The following is a 12079-nucleotide window of genomic DNA, read 5'->3' as shown; positions in this document are numbered from 1 at the left end:
CCCAACGCTGAAGATTCTGTCTCCTCCCCTTCCCTCCACTCCCCCAGCCCTGTTCCTGGATTCAAATCCTGGCTCTGCCACTTACCAGCTGTGTGACCTCTGGCAAGTGGCCCCACCTCTCTGTGCCTCAGTTTTCTCAACTGTAAAAGGAGCATAATAGGAGTACCTCAGGGTGAGTGTGAGGATTAAATGAGTCAACAGATACAAATAGCTCAGAACAGTGTCAGGTACAAAGAAACCACTCAGAACATTTCTTATTATATTATGGAAATTATTATTATTATTATTATTATTTTTTCCTTTTATGACAGTTATTGCCTAACGGAGCCCTCCCCCTTCATCCTTCCCACCCTCAGTAGAGGGCCAGGCAGGGACCCAGCAGGAAATTGTGGGGAACCATGGTCTTTAGGCTGGCCTCCCTCATTCCCCTAAAATCAGGCTCCAGGGCCTGGAGGAGGCCTCAGAGCTGACTCACTCCCAGGGGGAGGAGAGTTGTTTTCTGAATCACTTCCTGTCCCCTCATAGCCCTCTGCCCCAAACTGGGTGCAGCCCCCACTTGGCATGGACATGAAAAACTGGGCCCCCTTTGACTTCCCGAGGACTCAGGGCCTTCTCTGGGCCTCAGGATCCCAGTGAAACTGGCCTCATCAAATGTACCCACCTGAAGTGACCTACTAGGGCTTGGCTTGGCAGTGGAGACAATCACCTCCCTCCCAAGGGTTCCTTCCAGCAGTCTCCTCATCTGTAAAATGGGCATTAAGTAGTGCCTCCCTGGGGTGGGGGTGGGGGTTGTCCAGAGATTTACATAAGTGTAGTGCCTGGGACTCCAACACTCTATTCTTATTACCATTGTTGCCCTTGCCACTAATATTTACAGCAGGCCCGAAGCTTCTACAGGCCCTCTCAGAGCCTAAGAACTCACACTGACCGGGCCTGGAAGGTGAGACTCTCCTCACTTGGCAAATGGAGGGCCAGAGGGGGCCAGCAACCTGCTCAGGGACACACAGGTAGAACGGGGTGACATTAAGGCTTGGTCCGGAGAGAAAGTGCCCAAGTCGGACTCCTCGGGGTGACTTTGGGCAACTAGCTCAGCCTGTCCCAGCCTCAGTATTCCATTAGTCAAATGGGGATAATTATAGAGTTCACCTCACAGGGGTTGTTGGGAAGATTAACATGGATTGATTAATACCAGGAACAGCACTTTCCCGTGCCTGGCACAGTCAACGTTAACTGGCCGTCATTGAGGCCGGGAGGGGGGGTGAAGGGGGGGGGGGACGCCGTTTTTCCACCTCCCACGATGGGTGTGCTGGCCCGCGTGGCCACGGGGACTGCGGGTGGCAGATGTGCGGATGTGGCCAGTGTAGCTGTGGGTTGGGCGGCCCCGGCTCGCGGAAGAGCTCCCTGGGATAGGTCCGGGCGCCAAGCCCGCCGCCAGCGCGCCTGGGCTCAGGTTCCGGCCCCCGCCTGGCTTTCGTTCTTTCCTTTCGGGTACTACCTGGGCCGGCGGGTTCACCTGCCCGAGGCAGGCCGCCGGAAGTTGCGCAAACGCGTGCTACTTGAGCCCTAGGTGGGTCGGGCCGGGGGAGCGCTCTGTAGCGGGGCGCGCTCGCAGCAAGGTATGTGCGGGTCCGGGCTGGCTGCGGGGGGGGGGGGGGGGGGGGGCGATCGGGGCCGGAGTGGGGGGGGGGGCCTTCCTGGGAAGGTGGGGACGGGGCGGGGGCTCACCTTCCCGCCTGGACGAGACCCTACTTAAGAGCCAGGTCGACCCGGGCTCAGAGAGGGGCGGTGAGCGGCCAGAGTCACACAGCGCGCCGCCTGGCTCGCGGCCTCCTCCGTCGCTGGGAGTCTCCGAGAGAGTGTCCCGAAGCGGGGCAGGGCGGAAGCCAGACCGAGGATCCGAGCTCCCCAACCCCCTAAGGCTGACTCTAGGGAAGCCGGTGGGAAGGGGGCGAGGTGCGGCCGCATGCCCCGGGGATGCCCTAAGAGAAGGGCTCACAGCTGGCGCTCTAGGGGCCATTTGTGGGTAGCGTTTGAAACCCGTAGGTGGGGCGTTGGCGATGAGAGGAGGCCTCGGAGAGGACGAGTCCTACCTGGGAACTGGGACCCTTGGCTTTAACACTCAGGAGCCGCCACACCTCCGTTTGCCCACCTGTGAAATGGGATTTGGTCAGATCAGTTTAGGATTAGCCTCTATCACGTGCCTCCTTTGTCTGAGGCTCCGGCGCTTCTGGAGCTGCCGAGAGACCCCTGCCAGGGGGGCGGTCTGCGGAGCTGGGTCGTCAGAATCATCATAAAAACCTCGAGCCCCGTTTTTGGAACGCGGCCTTTCGGCTAGGTGCTGGGAGAGTCCTCGACCTGTTTTATCTCTCCATCCTCGCGGAGACCTGGAGGCTCAGGTCTATTTTTAACCGCGTTTCAGATAAGGAACCGGAGTGTGTAAGAGGCGCAGCTGCAGGAGCAGGGGGTGCAGCGGGCGGGTGGGCGAGCTGGCCAGCGGCCCCCAAGCCCGGCTTGGCTCCTAGCTTGTGTCCGGGCTGCGGGAGGAGCCCCTGCGCCCAGGAGCTCGGTCCGAGGGCGCGGGGCTTCTGCCCTGGCCCTGCCCATATGACCTCCGTCTTCCCCCGGTTTCCCAGGATGGTTCCCGGGAGGGAATTGCCGCCGCCAACGGGTCGGACTGGTTTGGTAGGCGGCGGCCCGGGGGTGGGGCAGAGGCTAGTTACCTACACAAGGCTGCCTTTCCTGTCAGACCCTTCCTGCCTGAGGTCCCCTGGGGGTCGGCCCCCAGTGGGGCAGCTTTCCTTTCCCACCTACTCCATCCCTTCTGCCTTGGGAGCAGCTCTGTCTCTGGCCCGACAGCCCCCAAGGTTCTGGTAACTTGCCATGGCTGCGCTGGCCCGGGTCTCAGACTGGGGGCTGGAGGCTAGTTTGGGGTGGGGAGAGCAGACACGTTTGCAGACCTGTTTGTTTGCTCCATCCACACTTACTTACTTACTTTATTTATTTATTTTCATTTTGAGAGAGTGCGAGAGAGGAGAGGGGCACAGACAGGGAGAGAGAAAAAATATTTTAAATGTTTATTTATTTTGAGAGAGAGTGAGTGGGAGGAGGGCCAGAGAGTGAGAAGAGAGAGAATCCCAAGAGGGCAATAGTAAGTAAACATAAAAAAAAAAAAAAAAATTATAAAAATTTTTAAAAATGTTTGTTCATTTTGAGAGAGAGAGACAGAGCACGATCAGGGGAGGGGCAGAGAGAGGGAGACACAGAATCTGAAGCAGGCTCCAGGCTCCGAGTTGTCAGCACAGAGTCCCATGCCAGGCTCCAACCCACGAACCGTGAGCGCGTGATCTGACCCGAAGCTGGACACTTAACCGACTGAGCCATCCAGGTGCCCCTGAGAGAGAAAGAGAGAAAGAGAATCTTAAGCTGGCTCCATGCTCATTGAGGAGCCTGAAGCAGGACTCGACCCCATGGCCATGAGATCATGACCTGAGCCGAAATCACTCAACCGATTGAGATACCCAGGTGCCCCTCTCCACACAGGTGTTAAAAATTATTATCGAATATGCTAAGATTTAAGAACCTAGAGTTTTCATGCACATCTTTCTTCCAGCTTCCTAGCACATTCCATACCTCCCACCTTGGACGCATATGCCTGCAATAGGCTGGATGCATCCCTCTCTAGTTTATCTGAGGTCTGCCCAGTCTCATTTGGTCCCCATGGACATTTTAATTCAAGAAAAATGTATTGAGCATCAGTTATGTGTGGAAAGCAATATCCTGAAACAGATTCAGTGAACAAAACAGACAAACCACCTTCCCTCATGAAGCTGTATTTTAGGGGCATGGGAAGAACAAAGAGTAAAACTACATAAACATAATAGACGAGTGAATTAGGCTTCATATGAATTTGTGTCTTATTTATCGGCTCTGGGGCCTAGGTTGTTCACTTCTGTAGTCTCACTTTTCCCTGCCTGTAAAATCAGATGACAGTGACCCTTCTCACATTGGGGGAATTCCAACTGAATTCCAGGAGGATTCCAGGAGAGGATGGTGTTAAACGTCTAGCACACAGGGATGTCTGCCTTCCCACCCCAATCCAGACTCCTCCTGTCATTCTGGGTGACCACATGGGGCGGTGCATTATAGCTTTCTGTTATGGATGGAAATGCTCTAATCTGCTTTGTTTACTGTAGTGACCACTAGAGTGGCTGTCGTGTACTTGAAATGTGGCTAGTGTGATTGAGGAACTGAATTGTAAGTTTTTATTTAATTTAAATTTAAAGTTAAGGTTGACTAGCCGTATGTGGCTAGTGAATTAGACAACACGGGTGTAAATGGTCTGAATGACAAGTCTTCTTGGGGATCATCTGGATTGAAGTCCTCCTCTCGCGTTTTTCAGATGAGAAGTTTCAGGACTTGGTCTGTGGGTTTTCTTCTGGCCCATCTCTGGGAGAGTTAGTGGGGGACACTTTGTGGCTCCAGTCTTTTCTTGGAAAAAGGATCAGGGCTGGCCTGGTGCCTGGGGCACGAGGCCCTGATGCTTAGGTGATTATGTGGACGCCTGTGCACCCAGATGTGGGCCCCCTTGCCTCTGGGTGCCCATCCTATGGCTGCTGGCAGATCCAGGGTCTGCTGGATGCTCTTAAGCAGGGTTTTGTGATTGTGGGCATTTCCAGCTTCTCTTGGAGCAGCACAGCACAGGGCTGATATTTCTAGCTGACAGGCATCCATGGATCACTGTGAAGTCCATACTGGAAGCTGATGAGTGTCTGGACTTCACTGGGGTGGGGGGTGGGGCCTTTCTACACTCCTCCCCCACTGGCTTATTGCTATGCCTGGGGCCTGGCATGTCCAGACGGGTGGATAGCACAGGGCAGCTTCCTGCCTGAGTGGGTAAGGGTAGAAGGTGGGACCAGGTTCCCTGGGGCCAGTCCGGGTGAGGTGTGGGGTTACAGCGCTTTCTCTTGGTCACCCAACCCTAAAACTGCTGTGCTGGCACCTCCCTGGTTGGAAGCAAGGGGCAGAGCCATCAGTTTGCTGGGTTAGCTTAATCAAGTTGGTTGAACTCCCTGAGCTTCAGTTTCCCTGTCTGCAAAATGGAGCTGTTAAGAGGACCCGTTGAGAGATTAAGTTGGCTGGGGCCCAGCATATGGCCTGGAGCCCACTTTGCTTCCTTTAAAGCGTGGCTTGCCCTGTCTTTTCTGCTCAGGCTGCTCCTGTCATTCTTTGGCACTTTTTCCTCTCTGCCTCAGGAGGGGCTGGTCTCCTGAGAAGGAGGCGGGGGTGTGGGCGGAGTCACAGGCCCTCAGTGGTGGCTTTCTGTCTTCTGATTGGCTCCCTGTGAACCAGGGGCGTGGCTATTACCTTTTAATAGGGAACGCGTCTTCAGCCCATTTCGGTCTTTGCTGAGCCTTTGTCTGAGCGCGCTCAGCCTCTGTCTTTCCCCTCCTGCAGCCGTTGCCGGCGTCCAGCTGCCAACTTTCTGCCTGGATCTGGCTCCTCATTTCTCCGGCCTTCCCAGACCAAAGTCCTCAGGGTATGTAACAGCCATGCCTGTGGACACACTGACTCCGGGAGCCCGGGACACCCCTGCCCTACCTTTCCGCCTGCGGACCAAAGTCCCCGGCTACCTGCTACGGCGGCCAGCAGATGGCGGAGCCCGGAAACCCAGTGCTGTGGAGCGCCTGGAGGCTGACAAGGCCAAGTACGTCAAGAGCCTGCATGTGGCCAACACCCGCCAGGAACCTGTGCAGCCCCTGCTGTCCAAGCAGCCACTCTTCAGCCCTGGGACTCGCCGCACGGTGCTCACGCCTAGCCGCCGAGTCCTGCCTGGCCCTGGCCGCCGGCCCCAGCTGGACTTGGACATCCTTAGCAGCCTTATCGACTTGTGTGATAGTCCCGCGTCCCCTGCCGAGGCCGGCCGTAACCCTGGACGGACAGAGGGAGCCCACCAGGCGCCCCCAGCCACCCCCCCACGCCCACCGCCCAGTACAGCTGCGGTTCGCCGAGTGGATGTCCGTCCCCTGCCTGCCTCACCTGCCCAGCCCTGCCCATCGCCAGGCACTACCACTGCCTCCAGCCCAGCCCGCCCCCCGGGTTTGCAGCGCTCCAAGTCGGATTTGAGTGAGCGTTTCTCGCGGGCAGCGGCCGACCTTGAGCGATTTTTTAACTTCTGCGGCCTGGACCCGGAGGAGGCAAGGGGGCTGGGAGTGGCCCACCTGGCGCGGGCTAGCTCAGACATCGTGTCCCTGGCCGGGCCCAGCGCTGGGCCCGGCAGCTCTGAGGGGGACTGCTCCCGCCGCAGCTCTGCCACTGTTGAGGAGCGGGCGCGGGAGCGGGAGCGCGTCCCCTATGGCGTGTCGGTGGTAGAGCGTAACGCCCGCGTGATCAAATGGCTGTACGGGTTGCGGCAAGCGCGCGATACCCCAGCAGCTGAGGGCTAGGCTTCCACGGGACGCCGCATTTGCCACAGACAGATCTTAGAGAGGCAACTGGCCCCTTGACCTCTTCTGCATCCATTCGCGGGCTTGGGGCAGACCGGAGGCTGCTGCCTTGTGTGAACTTGGTGTGGAGGCGGAGCCTCAGAGGCGGGACCAGCATCCACCTGGCAAGGACTGACTCTGGAGAGAGTTGCCTCTTGACCTTGGGCCACGCTCTGCCCTTCACATGTAGAGGTTTTGACATGAGTCCTACTTGGCTCTTATTGTGGGTTTGGATTTGGGGCACTTAGCCTTCTCTACCGAGAGTGAGGGGCCAAAGGATCTTACTAGGCCTAGAGGTTCTGTTTCCTTCTTCCTTGGTCTCTGACGTTTGCTGACTTCCTCTTCCTCTCCCAGGGGGCCCTGGTTCCCTGGGAACTTACTCTGGGTGGGGGCAGGGCCTTGGCAGCCTGGCCTAGGTGGGTAGACTACAGGAGGGACTGATAGGAGTCTGTACTGCTCTGACTCCCCCCCCCCCCCCCCCCCCCCCCGCTTTGGTTAATAAACACAAATGCTTGTTTTTCAAAGGCTGGGTCATCAGACTCTTCTGTGTTCACAAGGAGAAGGGGTGGGAGAGGTCTTGGGGTGGGGCCTTCAGAACTTAGTAATTGTTCACCCCAGGATCTGGTGGGGGCATGAGGTCAATGGTTGGCCTGGCCTAAGACTTGCCCCACAGGGGATCCTCATAACCCCTCTGGGTAGTTTCTGGGCCTCCTTCACAGAGGAGGAAACTGGGTCTGGCCACAGAGTGAGTCTGGATAGAGCCGGGACAGGTTTTTTCCCCTGCACCAGGAAAGTGGGGGACCTTCAGGGAAAAGGCTGATGGGTACAGGGATCCTTCCCTATCCCTGCCCTGTTCCCAAGGGAGCAGGAAGCTCAAAGAATGCAAACTCTGAACTTGAGGTGACACAGGCTGTAGATTGGGGTTTGGAAGTAGGAGTTCTCAGAGGAAGATGGACTTGGGGTGGACAGCACAAAACAAGTGGCCTCGCCTCCAATTCTGGGTGACCCTGGACAAGCCAGTCTCCCTCTCTGGGCTTCAGTGGGAGAATGGGACAAGTCCTCAGGGGGCTGGGGGAAGGGGAAGGATGCGGCTTTGAGGTCTCAGTTCCTTCCTGTCTCCCTCCGGGCTAGTTCCCCGTTGGGAGCCTCCACCTTGGCTGGTGATACAGCCAGGGCCGGGCACACAAAGGGTGAAAGCCTGGGTGGCCTCTGCCCACCCCCGGGGTGGGAGTGGGGAAGGGCTGGGTGGTGTTTCCTCTCCTGCAGGCCGTGTTGGCTGCAGCACTCAGAAACAGGAAGCTCACATGGGGGCCCTGGTGACAGGTTTGATGTAAGTTTTATTTTAAGCATAAAGAGGAGATTTCCGTTGGGCTGTTGACAAACATCCAGGTCAGCCCAGCTGTTTGTCTGTGTGTCTGTCTGATCGTCTACAATCAGCCCCAGGGAATTGGGTTGGACCTGGGTGGTTCAGGGAAACAAGGGGAAACTGGGTTATGGAAGAGAGTGGCCAAGCTCATGAGAATGGAGTCTACCTCCTTGTGATACAGACGAGGAGACTGAGGCACCGGGGGACTATAACCTGCCTGCAGGCACCTAGCAGGTCTGACAGTGCAGGAGTTGAGCCTTCTGGTCCCCAAGTTTAAAGAGTGAGGGGTCAGGAGGGGTAATCTGGGCAGGCTCTGCAGAGGTGTCCTTTGAGATGTCAAAGAGCAGCTCCTCTGGTCATCCTGTCCAGAATTTTGTGCTAAGTGTTGCCCCTTGCTGTCAGCTGCCAGCACCCCAGAAACTCAAGAAAGTGGCTATGTTGGCTGCATTTTAGAACATAGTACTGGTGGGTGATGGGCCAGGGGACCCCTTTGTTCCTGGAGGAGGTTCAGTCCTAGGCGCAGACCCTTCGTGCGCATCCTGTCACTGAAACTTCAAGGTGACCTTTCCAGGGTCTTAGAACTGGAGGGACAGTGGCTTGGGGACTGTCACAGAGCAGGTCTGCACTCCAGCCTGGGGTCACACCTGGCCTGCTGCACACCCCACAGTCAGGGGGCACTCTGGCTCCCTGATTCTCCTGACACATGCCTTACCCTTCTTCCCTGTCCTGGGTCCTGGCAGTCTTTCCCCCCGAGCATCTGCTGAGTGCCCAGCAGTGGGTAAGACAGACATGGGTTCTGCCATGTCTGGTGGAAGGGAATGGGCAGCTGATCCGCAGACACATTGTCATATAATGTGGAGCAGGTGTGTTCAGGGACTTCTGCCCTAAGACCAGACCTGTTCCCAGGAGCTGGGCCGGGGGGGTAGTGAAGAAGGGCATCGGGCAGGTCTGTTCGAAAGAGAGCAGGCAGGCATTCTTGGAAGTGGAGAAGGCGGTTCCTGGTTCCCGGTTCCAGGAGGACTTCCCTTCTGCCAGGATCCTGGAGCCTATCAGCCTCCCATGTGGGGATCTGTGGAAGGAATGGCTGGGGGCTTCTGCCAGCCTCGGGGATCTGCGGAAACAGCCCCTCTATTGTTCTGCCTTCAGTCCGAGTGCGAGGGGCAGTGAGCAGCAGCGAGGGCCAGCAGCTGCTGCCCTGTCCCCTGGGGCTGCCTGGCTTTCATAGCAGCGCCCCCAGGCCAGACTGGCCCCAGCTGCCCAGCCCCTAATTAGGCAGAGATGAGATCTGCTCCCAGATCTATTTCCCAGCAGCTAATTATATACACGTGGGCTTGGGAGCCCAGCAATCTGGCTGCTCACTTCTGTCGTGAAGGTGTGATGGGCCCCTGGGAAAGGCACCTGTCCCCACCTGCCAGGCCTCAGCCAACCCTTTTGGCAGAGGATGGGATGTAGCTAGAGGGCCCTGTTCCTTTCCCCAGTGAAATGGTTTTGGTTTTGCTACTGCAGCTTTCAAGAGGACCAGGGAGAGGAGACACCCATCCTGTCTGACATCCTGTGTCCAGGGGAAGCAGGGAGGGACAGAGGAATTAGTCTTGAGGTCCCTGACTCTAGATCCTAGGGTAGGCGGACACATAGGCAAGAGCATGGTGATAGCTGTCCCCCAGAAAGACATGCATACAGGCTTATAGTTGTGTGGGTCCTTCCAAGTCCAAGACAGAACACCCCATTTAGATTTTAAAAAATATTATTTTTCAGATAATGCATCCATATATTTCCCCCAGCCCTTTATTAAGAAAAGTTTCAAGCTTAAAGTTGAAAGAATGATACAGCAAACACTTATCTACCCACCTACTGGATGCCCAATTTTTACTATTTTGTTAGATTTGCTTCATCAGGCATCTATTCATCTATTAAGACAACTTATTTTTTTGAAACTTGTCAAAGTAAGTTACAAGCATTGGTACACTTCCCTTGAAAGGCATTTTAGCATGCATATCATTAGCTAGAGTTCAATATGTGTTTACAGTTCAGTGTGTGTGTGTGTGTGTGTGTGTGTGTGTGTGTGTGTAATTTACATACTGTGAAATGCACAGATCTTAAAGCTGCCATTTGCTGAGTTTAGACAAGTGCATACTCTTTCCCAACCCCCAGTCAGGATGTAGAACAACTTTCCATCACCAGGGAAAATTCTCTCATGTTTCTTCTCTGTCGATTCCTGTCCCTATCTCGTGGATATGTATCTCTGTATCTGTATAAATTAAGTAGTACTAATAAAAAACATTTCCTTGCTGTGTCCTTCCCCCTCCTGACCCCCAAAACAACTGGATCGACTCTTTCAACTATTTCTTCTGGTGCTTTCTTTCATATTTCTAGGTAAGATGCTTTTCCTGTGGTTTTCTGGATTGATGTTAGGCAAATATTGCCTGATATCTTCAGTGTCACTTCTGTAGCCTGTCTGCCTGGGTTTGAATCCCAGCTGTTCCCCTTACTGCCCATGTGACCTCAGGCAGTGACTTAACCTCCTTGTGGTCAGTTGCCTCACTTGTAAAATGAGAGTAATAAGAATATTTAAGTTATTGGATTGTTATGAGGGTTCAACATATAAAGTGCCTAGAATAATGCACCAGAATAATTACTCTGGAAGTAGTCAAAAATATTTCTTTTTATTATTATCAAGGAAGAGTTAACTATTCTCACTCTCCTTCCCTTTCAATCTATGTTAATCACTGGTTTTTTTTTTAAGTTTATTTATTTATTTTGAGAGACAGACAGGGTGTGAACAGGGGAAGGGCAGAGAGAGAGGGAGGGAGAGAAACCCAAGCAGGTGCCGCACTAACACGGGGCTCGAGCTCATGAACCATGATTCTGACCTGAGCCAAAATCAAGAGTCGGACGCTTAACTGACTGAGCCACCTATGTGCCCCTCACCATTTTCCATTAAGTGAATAGCCAGTGTTATTTATACTGTAACTATACAAATACTGTTTCCTGCTAACCCGAATTGCATATGATGGTTACATTTCCTTTCTTGAGAAACTTTTGGTTTTTCCTGGAGTTACTATCTGCTTTGCTTTTCGTTCCCCTAATTTCCTCATAACCCATCCTTAATTCTCTGACGTCCTCAATGTCCCCATGGTTACTCATAAGGTAATATATTGGTTCCAACTTCCTTCAAGTGCTCTTTCACAACCCCTCCCCCCACTAAAAAAAGTGGGACCAATTCTTAAAACAGACTCTCAAGCACAAGTATAATCTGCAATATAAGCATGTGTGAGCACCCCCTATCTGCCCCTGCCAGTGGGTCTCTAAGAGGGCTGGAAGCTGAAGCTCTGATCCCCACTGCCAGGCCTCTTCCTTTACCCCCGGGAAACCCCCAGCACCATCTGCTCACTGTGCCAACCGATGGCTCATTTTGCACCCTTCACTTTATTCATCCATTTGTTCAACTATAGTCTGCTGAGTCCTTCTCCGTGCCCTGCATTGTACTGTGCTGGGCAGCTCCAGGGACACAGAGCTTGGGTATTGTTGACCCACCCATTCCCAGAATGTATTTACATTGATGTGTGAGCCTGAATAGTGGCCTGAATAGAGGTGTGTGTGGGCTTGGGTGATGGCTGGGCATGTCTGCGTGTAACCTGTGAGGGGTGTGTCTGTGTGGGTGCTGACAGATTTTTCTGTAGGAGGCCATTTATGTACATTTATGTGCACATGTGTATGTGTATATGTGTTGTCTGCACAGTGTATGTTCGCTGGGTATGTGTATCAGTTAGTCTTTGCTGCATAACAAACCACCCTAAACCTAGTGGCTCAAGACAGTTCATTAGTCCATGATTTTATGAACTGGTGATCTGGTCTGGGTTCAGCTGGGTAGTTCTGGTCTTACCTAAGCCCATTCATGTGGTTGCTGTCGGCTGGTCTTGGAGGGGCTCACCCATATGTCTGGCAGTTGGTAGGCTGTTTGAGGGGTGCCTCAGTCACCTCCATGAGGCTAGCTTAGGCCTATTCACATGGTAATCTTCAAGTTCCACGTTGAACAAGAGAAGTAAACTCCAATGCACAAGAGCTTTGTTTTAAAAATGTTTTTATTTGGGGCGCCTGGGTGGCTCAGTCGGTTAAGCGGCCGCTTTGGCTCAGGTCATGATTTCATGGTCCGTGAGTTCAAGCCCCGCGTCGGGCTCTGTGCTGACAGCTCAGAGCCTGGAGCCTGTTTCAGATTCTGTGTCTCCCTCTC

General features: G+C 54.2%; 1 protein-coding gene across 12 annotated transcripts in view; it reads left to right on the top strand.

The window, feature by feature from the left end:
- Window positions 1-12079, top strand: part of FAM110A (family with sequence similarity 110 member A) — a 151006-nt gene that overhangs the window by 122783 nt on the left and 16144 nt on the right. For 5 of the 12 annotated variants that reach the window (XM_058685170.1, XM_058685168.1, XM_058685167.1 and 2 more), the window contains one exon: window positions 5455-11132. The exons of 4 other annotated variants lie outside the window; for them this stretch is intronic. In XM_058685170.1, coding sequence (XP_058541153.1) covers window positions 5550-6443 — 894 coding nt within the window. In that variant the 5' untranslated portion in view covers window positions 5455-5549 and the 3' untranslated portion in view covers window positions 6444-11132. Of the gene's footprint in view, window positions 1-595; window positions 1008-1422; window positions 1617-5454; window positions 11133-12079 lie in introns of those variants that run through there. 3 more of the 12 variants (XM_058685172.1, XM_058685173.1, XM_058685171.1) reach the window with 3 other exon arrangements.

This window comes from Neofelis nebulosa, chromosome 9 (assembly GCF_028018385.1).
Source record: "Neofelis nebulosa isolate mNeoNeb1 chromosome 9, mNeoNeb1.pri, whole genome shotgun sequence".
Taxonomy (NCBI): Eukaryota; Metazoa; Chordata; class Mammalia; order Carnivora; family Felidae; genus Neofelis; species Neofelis nebulosa.
This window is presented reverse-complemented; position numbering and strand designations above follow the sequence as displayed.